Source organism: Myotis lucifugus, unplaced genomic scaffold (genome assembly GCF_000147115.1).
Source record: "Myotis lucifugus unplaced genomic scaffold, Myoluc2.0 scaffold_631, whole genome shotgun sequence".
Classification (NCBI taxonomy): Eukaryota; Metazoa; Chordata; class Mammalia; order Chiroptera; family Vespertilionidae; genus Myotis; species Myotis lucifugus.
Genome location: NW_005871679.1, coordinates 302,632 through 315,288, shown reverse-complemented (window position 1 = coordinate 315,288; position 12,657 = coordinate 302,632). Strand labels below are relative to the sequence as shown.

The 12,657-nt window shown below is 47.0% G+C and overlaps 1 protein-coding gene across 1 annotated transcript in view; it reads left to right on the top strand.

The window, feature by feature from the left end:
• The first annotated feature begins 2,383 nt into the window (after nt 1–2,383).
• The window catches only part of RALYL (RALY RNA binding protein like), a 113,876-nt gene continuing 103,602 nt past the window's right edge, over nt 2,384–12,657 (top strand). Inside the window, exon 1 of the mRNA XM_023746166.1 lies at nt 2,384–2,454. Coding sequence (XP_023601934.1) covers nt 2,387–2,454 — 68 coding nt within the window. The 5' untranslated portion in view covers nt 2,384–2,386. The remainder of the gene's footprint in view (nt 2,455–12,657) is intronic.

The window sequence follows — 12,657 nt, the reverse complement described above, 5'->3', positions numbered from 1 at the left end:
TTTCTGGCTCCATCCCCAGCAGGGAGAATGCAGGAGGCAGCCAATAGATGGTTCTCTCTCATCGATGCTTGTCTCTTTCATTGATGTTTCTCTCTCCCTCTCCCTTCCTCTCTTTTTCTAAAATCAATAAAAACATATTTAAAAATATAGATATGGTTCCATTGTATAAGCCTCTCAGTTGGTCCTTACAGAGGCTCACAATGTCACAGGCCCCTCCCCCTCCCTAGGTGGAGGCCTGCTGTGTCCAGGGGTCTCCTGGGCTCAGGCAAAGCCTTAGCTCCCTCTGCTTTGTCCCTGTGTCTGGGAAGGGATCGGGGGAGTTCCTCCACACAGGTGAACCCAAACAGAAACTCCTCAAGAGACTGCTCTTTGGTGGTACTTACCTGGTTTCACCAACCCTCTCTACAACAATATGATTCTCGTACTCAGGGACTAGAGTCCACCAGCTTGGTACACAGATACCTCCATAGAAACTTCTGCACAACAAGTGGGAATGCAACTAGGATTTTGTGGACCATCTCAAAAGAATTTGTTGAGAATAATTAAATCCACATCCTTTCCTAAATATTAGTATTTGGTATGAATTTACTTGCAAACTCATGAACTTAAGAAATGACACTTTATATTCTGTATGTATCTTAATAGTTTGCTCCAAAGCTCATATCTTATGAGAGTGGCCTAACATGGAAGCTTGGTCATCCCTCTTCTTGCCCTACCTGTGTGTCACTGGCACACTGCCAGGACAATCGGGGAAGAACGCCTCAGAGGCCGCTCTGACACTGACCACAGAGGGTACTGTTAAGATGCCATTCACTTGGTAGGTATGGTCACTCCAAGGTCAACAGCTCTTGAGACATAACAACCTAAGCTCTGGCTTCCAGAGAAGTTGGGTTGTTCTCAAGACACAATTAAATCTTGTATTTATAAAGTTCAATATGAAGGAAGTGCTCCCTCATCCCAACCTTTGCAATGCTTTATGTTCACTGATTAGCTGAGCTTCCTGCTTGCATCCCTTGTCCCTTGTCCCCAACCAACCCCTTTCACCCTCACCCATGACACAACTACTAGATTTCAGATGATGGTCACTAAAGCAGTGTAGAACGTGTAAATTTACATATCTATATATATAAAAGGCTAAGCGACCATCCAACCATCAGTCCAGTAGCTATGACGCACAATGACCAACAGAGGGTAGACACTCCGACCGGTAGCTATGACACCAGGGGGCAGATGTGCAATGCGGGAGCTGCAGAGCTGCGGTGATTGGCAGCGGCGGTTCTCTGGTGAAGCACCCTGGAACCAGAGAGGAGGGAGTCCGATTCCTGGTTGTGTTACCCGAGAACCGCCCTCTCGAAATCCAGGACCCCTTGGGGGATGTTGGAGAGCCAGTTTTGGCCTGATCCCCGAAGGCCCGGCCATGGGACCCCACCTGCCGGAGGGACTCCACTCACTCCACAGACACCCTTTGGGCCGCACCCTCCCAGGTGCTGCCGCCCGGGGAGGTACCGCGGGAGGTTGGCTCCAGGGCATGTCTAACCCATCTCGCCCAGTCCCACCCCACCAGCCACCTTCTAATTAATTTCCTTTCACTGTGTTCATCCATCCCTAACACAGTGCATTGAATCCACTCCACAGAAGTCTTCCCTTTTTCTTACAAAATAATGTCCCTCACTTCTTTCCAATTGTTCTTCAACTTTGCCTCCTTTAGATTTTCCTTTTTATCATCCTTTGGACATTTTAACTGTATTAAATCTAGCTGATTATGTCATTTTCCAAACCTTTGTACTCAACTTTCCAATTTCTTATGTTTTATACATTTTTTAAAAAATTGAGTTGGTCAATTGCATGCAGATACTCTTTTTTCATATATTTAAGCATCTTCTTATTGAATCTTAGTGACTTTATCAGAGTTATCATTCCTGAAGCAAAGAATATGCTCTCTTCTTAATATTTCTCTCTCTCTCTCTCTCTCTCTCTCTCTCTCTCTCCCCCCTCCCCTCCCCTCTCTTCTCTTTCTGTCTCTCTTCATTTTTAGGTAGCATCCCTAATACCCCTACCCTGTTCAACATTTTCTCTCTTCATACTACTGATCAGCTTCCAATATGTCAGGTATTTTTCTCACTTATTATGTCTGTTACCCACAGTCTGTTTCCCCAGTAGAGAATGGTTTCCACAGAGGTGTGTGACCTGCTCGGTATGTGACCTATCTCCACCAGCGCTGGGCCTAAGCCAGTGCTCAATAAATCCTTGTTGAATGAGTGAAGGACATGTACCATTTGCATCGACAAGTGGCAAGAAGAACATAAAACGTCATGGTTTACTTTCCTCAAATAGCTTCACAGTTTCTTAATCCGTGCTGTTTTATCTTGTGCTTCCAGATATCAACATGGCCGGGGAACCCAAGCCCTACAGACCAAAACCCGGGAACAAGAGGCCCCTCTCTGCGCTGTACAGGTGAGTCGGTGAGCACCAGGCTGCACTATGTGGCCGTGGAAATGCCCACCAAAGGTGATGCAGGTAACCATGAGGACAAATAGGAGCAGCCAGCACCTGCGTACATGGCGCGGCACTGGCCGGGTTGGACGGCGGACCTCCTGGCCTGGCGGAACCTTCCCAGACAGCTCTCTCACACCCTGCGGCGCCTCTCCTGACCCACGGACAGGTGGTGGGAAGGCCGGCCTTCGTTGATGGCCGCATGCGTGCACTGTAGGTGGCTCACACATGGCGCTTGATTTAATCTAATTTCTCAGCGATGCTGCTCTCCTCTTACACACCGAGCAGCTGACATGAAGTTTCTGAGCGGGTCCTTGGCCACCCCTCTGGGGAAGGATGGCGCCAGTGCTCACACTCACGCTTTCTGCTGCCCCCGTGCCCCGAATTGCATCCCCCTGGCCATGCAGCCTCTTCTTGACAAAGTGCATATTCCTGTCCCCCCCTCTCCCAGACCACATTACTGTCTTCCTCTTCTCGAGGGGCAGCTCCGCGTCCTTCCCTCTCCCTGACATTCTTGGGTCTGAGTCCATTAACATCTGGCCCTTCCCTCCCCAGGCATCAGCTTGTCATGCCCACACCTGTAATCTCAATGCCAGCAGACGGAGGGGATGTGTTTAGCATCTTCATTGTTCTGTGTGCACTTTTCTTGGGTGAAGTAAAATTCGGTCAATTTGGGGGGAAAACAAAAGTAAACTCTTGGAAGTTTGGTTTTTTGTAAAAACAGCCTCTTTGAAAAAAAAACCCATGTCCTGCGGTTGAGCTGCATGCCCATTCTGTGCTCTTCCATTGGTTCCTGGATGCAAGGGCTGAGTCAGCCTCTCTGGCCGCTGAATTCCCTGCTGTCAGCAGCTGTCCCGGGCGATTGAGGTCTCCTGTCGTTCTAATCAACCCGGGCCTCTCCCGACTCTTGTCTTCACTCCATCAGTGTCCCTGTCCCAGGAGCCGACAGGGCGCTGAGCAAGGCGCCTCCCGCTCCCGCCCGCTGGCGGTTGGAGAAAGGAGAACTGAGTTGTGCCTGTCACCGTGGTTACGCTGATGCAGCAGAGGGCCCTAGAAGACAGCTCGGAGCTGTGTGCTGGCCTTTGTCCTCTGACAGCCCGCGCTCCTCCTGCAGCCATGCACAGCCTCACTGCCAGGGAGGCTCAAAGCCAAACAGGCAGAGCTCAGCACTGCCGGGTCCTGCCTGCGCCTGCTGCCCCAGGCTCTCCAGTGAGCGGCCAGCATAGAGCCGAGAAGATATATTGGAAGAGTATCTTGATTGATCTTATTATTTTGTGTGAATTTATTGCATTTTAACTGAAATTTTTAATATAAAAATGGAAAGCTAAACGGCTTAACAGAAATGTTGACACTTGGTCTAGGCAGTGTTATGTGAAAGGCCGGCGAAGGCCTCCTGTGCACAGCTGAGAATGCACCTCATTTCCTGGTGGGCCACTGATGGGGACGTCGGAAAAGCCAGCGTCTCGGTTATTAGGAAGCAGCCAGTGGCCGGCTTGCTCATCAGAGTTACGCTGCCCATGCAGGGACGTTCGCTTTCCTGCCTCTGGTTCCTGGAGTGGTTCCATTTTCTTAGAGAATAGATGCTTATGAGAAGAAACACGTGTGTTTGTAGCCGTCATTCCTCTATTACTCAGTTACGTTAAACTGTGAATTCAAAAGAATTAGAAGCAGAAGTCATTTCCGTCTGACATATTGTGCACAGACCACAGTAATGGGGAAGTGCATTTTTACTCGATTTCCATCTGTTTACACAAATGAAGGCTGGGCTGAGCTGACACTGCCAACTGGTCACCAAGGGAACAGAGTGCCGCTGAGAAAGCCCTGTGCGCTCTGCACCCTCCCACGAGCTGGAGCATCAGGGTCCTCCCTTCTTCCGTGGGGCGGGCTGTTTGCATGCGCCTCCCTTCACCGCCCAGCTCCCGGTGGGTTGCTGCTATGCGCCTGGCTTCATAGATGGGAAAGTAAGCTTCTGAGACAACAAAGGGTTTGCCTGGAGTCAGGTCACAAGATCAGAAACTGAGCTCTGGTTTGCAGCCTTGAAGTCTGGTGATCTTGCTGGGAGCTTACCCTATCTCCCACCTGCTACCATCGAAACAGCACAGGTTAGGAAACGCAGATTCCTGCCACCCAAAGCCATAGTCCATCCTATTTCTCTCCATGTACACATGCGAACATGCGTTACCACCTATTCATGTGGCTTCAAGCTCTTCTAACATATAGTTGTGTAATTAAAGCTGATTTTTCTTAATTTTTATTGATTGATTTTAGTGAGAGAGGAGGAGGAGATGGGAGAGAGAGAGAGAGAGAGAGAGAGAGAGAGAGAGAGAAATATCAATTTGTTGTTCCACTTATTTATGCATTCATTTGTTGCTTCTTCTATGTGCCCAGACCAGGGATCAAACCCATAGCCTTGGCCTATCAGGACGACCCTCTGACCACTGAGCTACCCGGCCATGGCTATGCTTTTCCTGACAGGGTGACACTGAATAATCGAGGTGGAAGTACCCCGTGGTGTCGGGAATGTGAACGTGGTAGCAGCTCGCACAGGGGTGCTTTCTGCTTTCCTGTTCTTTGCACCTCTGGGTCTGTTTCCTTACCTGTCAAATGAAAGGACTGGAATGACTTCATTTGTTCATTCATTCATTCGTACAAGACATTTATTGTGTATTTACTCTAGTGTGGGCACTGTGATAGCTGATCTTCTTGGCAAATGACAGAGGAAAATGGCAAGGCTGCAGGGCATGGAGAGGACAATGAAGTAAAAGTAATCATTTTACGGTTATGGGTAACCTCGGTTTACCCTCATGCCCTAAACTGCTATGTCTCTGTATCCATTTGCTCAGATGGAAAAGGTCTGCTGTCAGATTCTCCTCTCCACTTATGTCCATTTCCTCTCCATCGTCACCACAAAGCAGTACCTACATGGAATATCCAACCAGGCATCATTTGTTCCTTCTAATGACTGCGTTTTGATTTAGCCAGACAGGCTACACTGATCATTCATCATGTGCTAAATTAACATGGCCTACAGAGAAGACACAAACACTTTAAAACATAGTGTAGCTGCAAAATAGTTCCTGTTTTGTACATGCGTTAGGTGTACATGTAAGTAAGGAACATGGATGAACATAAATGCGTACAGATATGTAAGACAGGAAATGAGAGCAGTGCTGCCAATGGGGAAGAGGCGCAAAGTCTGGGTGCTGCTGCTGCACGAGCAGATGGTCACTCGGCAGACAAAGGGCAGCACGCCAGGCACAGACTCCGCCCGGCACAGAGGTCAGAAGAGCATGGCATGCTGGGAGCAGGATCAGCCACTGGTGAAGCCACAGAACTGGACCGGCTGGTGGCCAGGCTGTCCAGACCCCTATAGGTCTGCTCATCAGATGAAGGCGGTCCGGATTCTGTTCTCCGAGCTCATGGGGAACAGTGGCTCAGGCACAGGGTTGGAGGAAGGGAGCAAAAGTAATGATTTCCGTCCTGGACATGAATTCATAACGACAGACAATTCACGAAAAATAGCACTTGTAATAAAAAGGTCTCTCATTCGAGGCTATTTGTACAGGAAAGGTCATGAGTCACTTGTGCACATTCCATAAATATTGGAATCTGTATAATGGTGAAAAGCAAATGCTCTCTGAGGAAAATGTTGTAGCTTTGGATAACTTGCAGCTCCAGCATTCTGTGTCCATCACTATAGTGTTCAAAATAATGATTCTCCCGCAGGAAGTGAGTTTCCCCACAAACACAGTCCCAATTGGTACTAAATCATTTCCCAATGGGAAGAGGAGTGTGATGGTTTCCCCTCTGCTTGGAGGGAAACAGAACTTTCCTCTGAAGTGAGCAAGGCGGACAGTGAATCAGAGCTGATTGCTGACAGTGTATCAGAGCTGATTGCTGACTGACAGTGTATCAGAGCTGATTGCTGACAGTCAATGTATCAGAGCTGATTGCTGACTGACAGTGTATCAGAGCTGGATGCTGACAGACAGTGTATCAGAGCTGATTGCTGACAGTCAGTGTATCAGAGCTGATTGCTGACAGTCAGTGTATCAGAGCTGATTGCTGACTGACAGTGTATCAGAGCTGATTGCTGACTGACAGTGTATCAGAGCTGATTGCTGACTGACAGTGTATCAGAGCTGATTGCTGACTGACAGTGTATCAGAGCTGATTGCTGACTGTCAGTGTATCAGAGCTGATTGCTGACTGACAGTGTATCAGAGCTGCTTGCTGATGAACACTGTATCAGAGCTGATTGCTGACAGTCAGTGTATCAGAGCTGATTGCTGGAGAACAGTGTATCAGAGCTGATTGCTGACTGAAGTGTATCAGAGCTGATTGCTGACTGACAGTGTATCAGAGCTGATTGCTGACTGACAGTGTATCAGAGCTGGTTGCTGACTGACAGTGTATCAGAGCTGATTGCTGACTGACAGTGTATCAGAGCTGCTTGCTGATGAACACTGTATCAGAGCTGATTGCTGACTGAAGTGTATCAGAGCTGATTGCTGACTGAAGTGTATCAGTGCTGATTGCTGACTGACAGTGCATCAGAGCTGATTGCTGACTGTGTATTGAGCTGGTTCCCAAATGTGGTCTATGGCGTTCTACAGTGCTTCCCATAGCAACCTTTCCACCCCACATAGGCGACTATGGTAATCAAGGTATTCACTGTGAGTAACTTCAAGACTCCTTAAGATTGTTGCAGGATAAGCTGTAGCATCATCATTTTAAGGTCACCACCCTTGGTGTGTTAGCCTTGAATGTGGTTTATGTCAGAAGAACTGCAGTGACCCAAAAGCCTTCCGAACATGGGCCAAGCAATGGGGCTGTGCAAGGTCCTGGTGATTTGACACCTGATCCTGAGTCCTATTGTCAGCCTTCCTGGTACTCTGTCACTTCATGGGAAAGGAGACCCTCAGGGGGCCCGAAATGTCCCCTGGAACCTTGAATAGAAAGGAAAGTAACAGGAGATAATTTCAACTAATGCTAAATAGCAAACACCAATGTGGAGGGAACACCTCCTGGACATCTGTGCTGCATGCCCTTGCTTTGTGCGCTGAGAAATGTTATGGGCGACTTGCTGTTCATTGTATGCACTTTCTGATTCCTTTCACAATGTCAAGGATAATACACATCCTCTTTTGGGAGCCTCCTACTTCCAGTAGCAATGTCTCCCTCTGCCCTGTTGAGGGCTTCATTGCACTCCACCGCCGGGTGGGCCCACACAGGCAGCCACCTGGGAGTGGGCTCTGGTGTAAGTGGAGTGTGAGGTTTTAGTGGTTGCCCCATCCATGCTCTGCACCCCATCCTTCCGGAATGGACACAAGCGTAGTGCTGGCACTCCTGCCAGAGTCCATTTGAATGTAGGATATTAACCCCTTAGTGGCTATATCATTGGCAAATGTCTTCTTCCATTCAGTAGGTTTTTGTTTTTTTCTTGTTGATGGTTTTCTTTGCTGTAAACATTTGCAAAAATATTTTAGTTTGATATAGTTTTCATTTGTTTATTTTTTTTATTTGCTTCCCTTACCCAAACAGATAAATCCAAAAAAAAGTTATCTAGCCCTAGCTAGTTTGGCTCAGTGGATAGAGCGTCAGCCTGCGGACTGAAGGGTACCAGGTTTGATTTCAGCCAAGGGCACATGCCTGGGTTGCGGGCTTTATCCCCAGTGAGGGATGTGCAGGAGGCAGCCAATCAATGATTCTCTCTCATCATTGATGTTTCTATCTCTCTTTCCCTCTCCCTTCCTCTCTGAAATCAATAAAGATATATTTTTTTTAAAAAGTTATTTAATCTAATAAAAGAGAAACATGCAAATTGACCATACCTTCGTTACACCCACCAGCCACGCCCACCATCCAATCAGGAGCGATTATGCAAATTAACCCAACTAAGATGGCGGTTAATTTGCATACTAGGCACCAGTGGCCTGAGTCCCAGGAACATCATAGAGCACCCAGGTCACTCCTAGGTAGGCCCTGTGTGGGCCCTGAGCAGCCTAGGAAGGGCCTGAGCCAGGGGACTCCTGGGCAGGGCCTGAGCCTGCAATCAGAGCCGAGGGGGCCCCTGCCCAGGCCTAAGGCTTGGCCAGAGGCTTAAGCCTGGGCAGGGGTGGAGCCGGCGATTGGAGTGGGCTAGGGGTCCCCTGCCCAGGCCTAACGCCCTGGCCAGAGACCTTAGGCCTGGGCAGGAAATCAAAGCGGGCTGGGGGTCTACTGCCAAGGCCTAATGCCCCTCTGTCCTGGGCAGGGGCGGAGCCTGTGATCAAGTGGGCTGGGTGTCCCCTGCCCAGGCCTAAAGCCCAGGCCAGAGGCCTGAGGCCGGGAAGGGGTGGAGCTGGCAATCAGAGTAGGCTGGGGGTCCCCTGCCCAGGCCTAATGCTGGGCCAGAGGCCTTAGGCCTGGGCAGGAGCCGACCCGGGGATCGGTGTGAACTACAGAGGAAACACCTTTTCTGACTGCTCATTGGCTAAGCTCCCTGTATTCCACTGGTAATATTCTTAGTAACTTGGGTAATAAGAATCCAAGAAGGTGATGTAGGGTTTTTCCACCTCACTCCTGGAGAAAAAAATGAAGGTCCGCTGCTGGAGGGTTAAGAAATGTCATATCCTGCCCTAGCCGGTTTGGCTCAGTAGATAATGCCTCGGCCTGCCACTGCAGGGTCTGGGTTCAATTCTGACCAAGGGCATGTACCTAGGTTGCAGGCTCCTCCCTGGCCTGGGCCCAGGTCAGGGCTCATGCAGGAGGCAACCAATCAAAGTGTTCCTCTCACTTTGATGTTTCTCTCTTTCCCTTTCTCTTCCACATTCTCTAAAAATCAATGGAAACATATCCTCAGGTGAGGATAAAAAAAATAAGAAAGAAATGTCATATCCTATGAAATTCACATCTTGAAAATGCCTAAAGAAAGTTGTCATTTTTTTCATGGTGAAGGGACTGGAGTCCATGTTGATGAAAAAACCTTGGTGGCTGCGGTGATTGGCAGTGCTCAGCAGCGGGGTGATGGGCTGGCGCCTTCCCTGAGGGCTCCCAGTATGTGAGCGGGGGGCAGGCTGGGCTGAGGGGCCACCCTCCCCCCAGTGCACGAATAAGTTACACCTCCTACAGTTTGCAGATCCTCAAAACTTACCGCACCTTTTACATGCAGAAGCAAAAGTCTAAGGTAATATCATTCTGGCTCTCTAAAGCTCACAGTGAACAGTCTACCTAATACTTTATTCCCACCCTTTCAGCGTTTTGTCCACAAAGAATTATTAAACACATAATGCTGTGGGATCTCCCAATAATAATAATTACGTGCATCAGAGTCTTCTCTATTCAATAAGAACCAAGCCATCAAAGTCGAGTTATGCCTTTTAGCCCTATCAAAAACATCAGCAAAATCATCTGCATGAAAATATAAATTCTGATCATTTGGCAAATGAATAGCTAATCTTGTGATTGCATGAGATTGGTCATGCATTCGCATTCCAAAAAGTCTCCAAACAACCTCAGGAGTGCTCACATACCTGGAGTCAATGAAGTCCTATACTTTGTCATTATTGATAATATTTTTTTCAGAAATTTGAATATTTGCACAGTCGTGCCCTTTATAGATGTATTTAAATAGATATTTAACACTTCTAATTGATGCACAGACTTCAACATTTATATGACAGTTATACTTGAGGCACAAATACGGGTTCTAAGGGACAATCCAAGTGTTATCGACAATTTTATTTCCAATAGAAATGGTGCTACCAGATCTTCCAATGGTCGCATTTTGAAATTCTTTTGGATATCCCTTTGAACATTTTCCATTTTCCATACATGGACTACTTGGATTTTGCATTCCACATGGTCCATGTACCATATTTGTTTTTACAATTTGAAAAGTCGAGGACACTGGTTCTCATCTGGAATTTCTGCCTTAACTATACGGTCAATGTCATCTTCTGAACGTAATTTGGACTCATTATCTAGTATCAATAATATGTGAGCTTGAGGCACTCCGCGTTTCTGAAATTCAATGACATGAATCTTAGCTATTACTTTGCCAAATAAATGGAATTTACAGATATCATTTAAAAGAGCGTTCAGCTTAATATTAAAAACTCTGGCTACCAAGTCAGGTCTGTTTTCAACTTTTTACCAGCGTTGTAAATTGTTTGTAATATCTGCCCATTTGGGTTTGCATGTCATGGTTATAAATAAATCGGACTTGCCATACTTCGTTACAATTGCCATAGCATCCTGATATCGCTGTTGCATATTTCTGGGACTACCCTCAAAAGATGATGGAAGTATTATCATTTTACCAATCGGCACATTGTCACTTTCAGATCTAGATTTGAGATAATCCATCAGACCACTATATTTTTCAACTCTCAACTTTAGATTGGTTTGCTTTGATGTAATTTATCTGATTGGCCTCCATTTTTGAATACGAATCCACAATAAACTGTTGAGTTAATTTTCCTGCATTTAAAATAGGATTGAATGTGTCCCTCACAGAGAGATGAAATCCATAATACTGCATTTGGGTGACTCGTGTCCTTACATTTTGTCTAGTATTATTGTCGACTACACTGTTGTCTCTGAGTCTTAAGGCAATATCTGTTCCCCAGCCTTTTTCACCATGTGGAAAAAGAATAGGATATGTCATTGCATCTAATGTAGGAAACAGGATACTGATTTCTTTCATTTTAGTGGCACTTGGATTATTAGGATCTGGTTTACAATGAATGAGCAAGTCCCTTTCAAAAGAAGGTTCTCCATCTTCGTTTCTGAATATGACAGCAACTTCGGTTACACGGGGAGAATTATAACTACCTGGGTCACTGTTACGATCATATTTAATTGCCATTGTTACCTCTGTGGGAGCAATAGCTTTTGCTGCTGCTTCAGATTGGGCTTCCTTTTCTACCTCATGTAGCATTACATACCTCATACCTCATCTTGTACGATTTTGTTAATTCATTGATTTCATGCATGAGGTTGTTGATGTTGATCATGAGTCTTTCTGAGCAGCCCTGGTTTTCTGGCACTGCTAATCTTTTACTTGTAGCTTCGGCTGTATCCAAAATATAGAGTTGAGCAAACTTCCGAGAAACACCATCTGAAGGGTGTAAAGTTCCAGTATGGTGATAAACTTGTCCGTGTATTCTAAAACAGTATGGGAACCATATCCTGATAGTGATGCAATATTTGCACCAATGGAAGCAAAAGCAAAAGAACTATTTATGGATCAAATATTTTCCATGAAATTTTTACTGTCAGAATCTTTGTTTGTCATTAATCTTTTTAAATATGCCGGGTAATCTGGAAAGTGTATATCATTTGGACAGACTTTCCCTTTGCTACAACATCGAGTAAATTTCCCATCGGATGGTTTTTCATCCGAGAAATTTAGTGATAGGTAAAATTCACATCGAACAGTCATTCCACCACAACTATGTTCGAGGATTGCATCCTCATGTCCTCCATTTTCGCTGAGAAGGCAGTTCCTACCGGTATTGGTAGTACTTGTTGACTGTTCTCTAGACATATTCTGTCATTGCCACCGCCTTCTTTCAACTTCAAAGGCACGTTTGTCTTTAGACATTTTCTGTTGAAGGCGCCTCTGTTTTTCAGTTTCAGAGCGACGTTTTTCCAGTAGCTGCTCTTCAGATACATTCTGTTGCAGACCCCGCCTTCTTTCATGATCAGACACACGTTGCTCTGCAGACATTTTCTGTCGATAATGCCGGCACCTTTCAGCTGCAGAGCTACCTTGTATCAACCGTTTTTCTTTGGACATAGTCCTACCTGTCTACTGACATGGTCTGAGGTGCAGGTGAATGAGAGTCCTGCCTGTCAGGCCACTGAGAGCTGTGTGACTAACAGCTGATTCTGGATGATTCTGTCTGGGTGGGACTTCCTCCTCCCTGTTGTCAGTTTCCACAACTGTCATGAGGAAGCTGGGATGACAGAGGAGCCATGCTGTTCCTGGCTGCCTGGGTCGAACATGGGAGGGCCTGATGGTGCTGGATCCCTGGTGGGAGAGCCGGTTGGGGACGTGGCTGGTGGCAGATCACCACGGTCACGCCTGCCAGGGCCGGGTCCCCCACGGGAGGGCTGGTTGGGGCGGGGCGGGTGGCGGATCACCGCGGTCCCGCCCACCAGCCCTGGGTCGGGTCG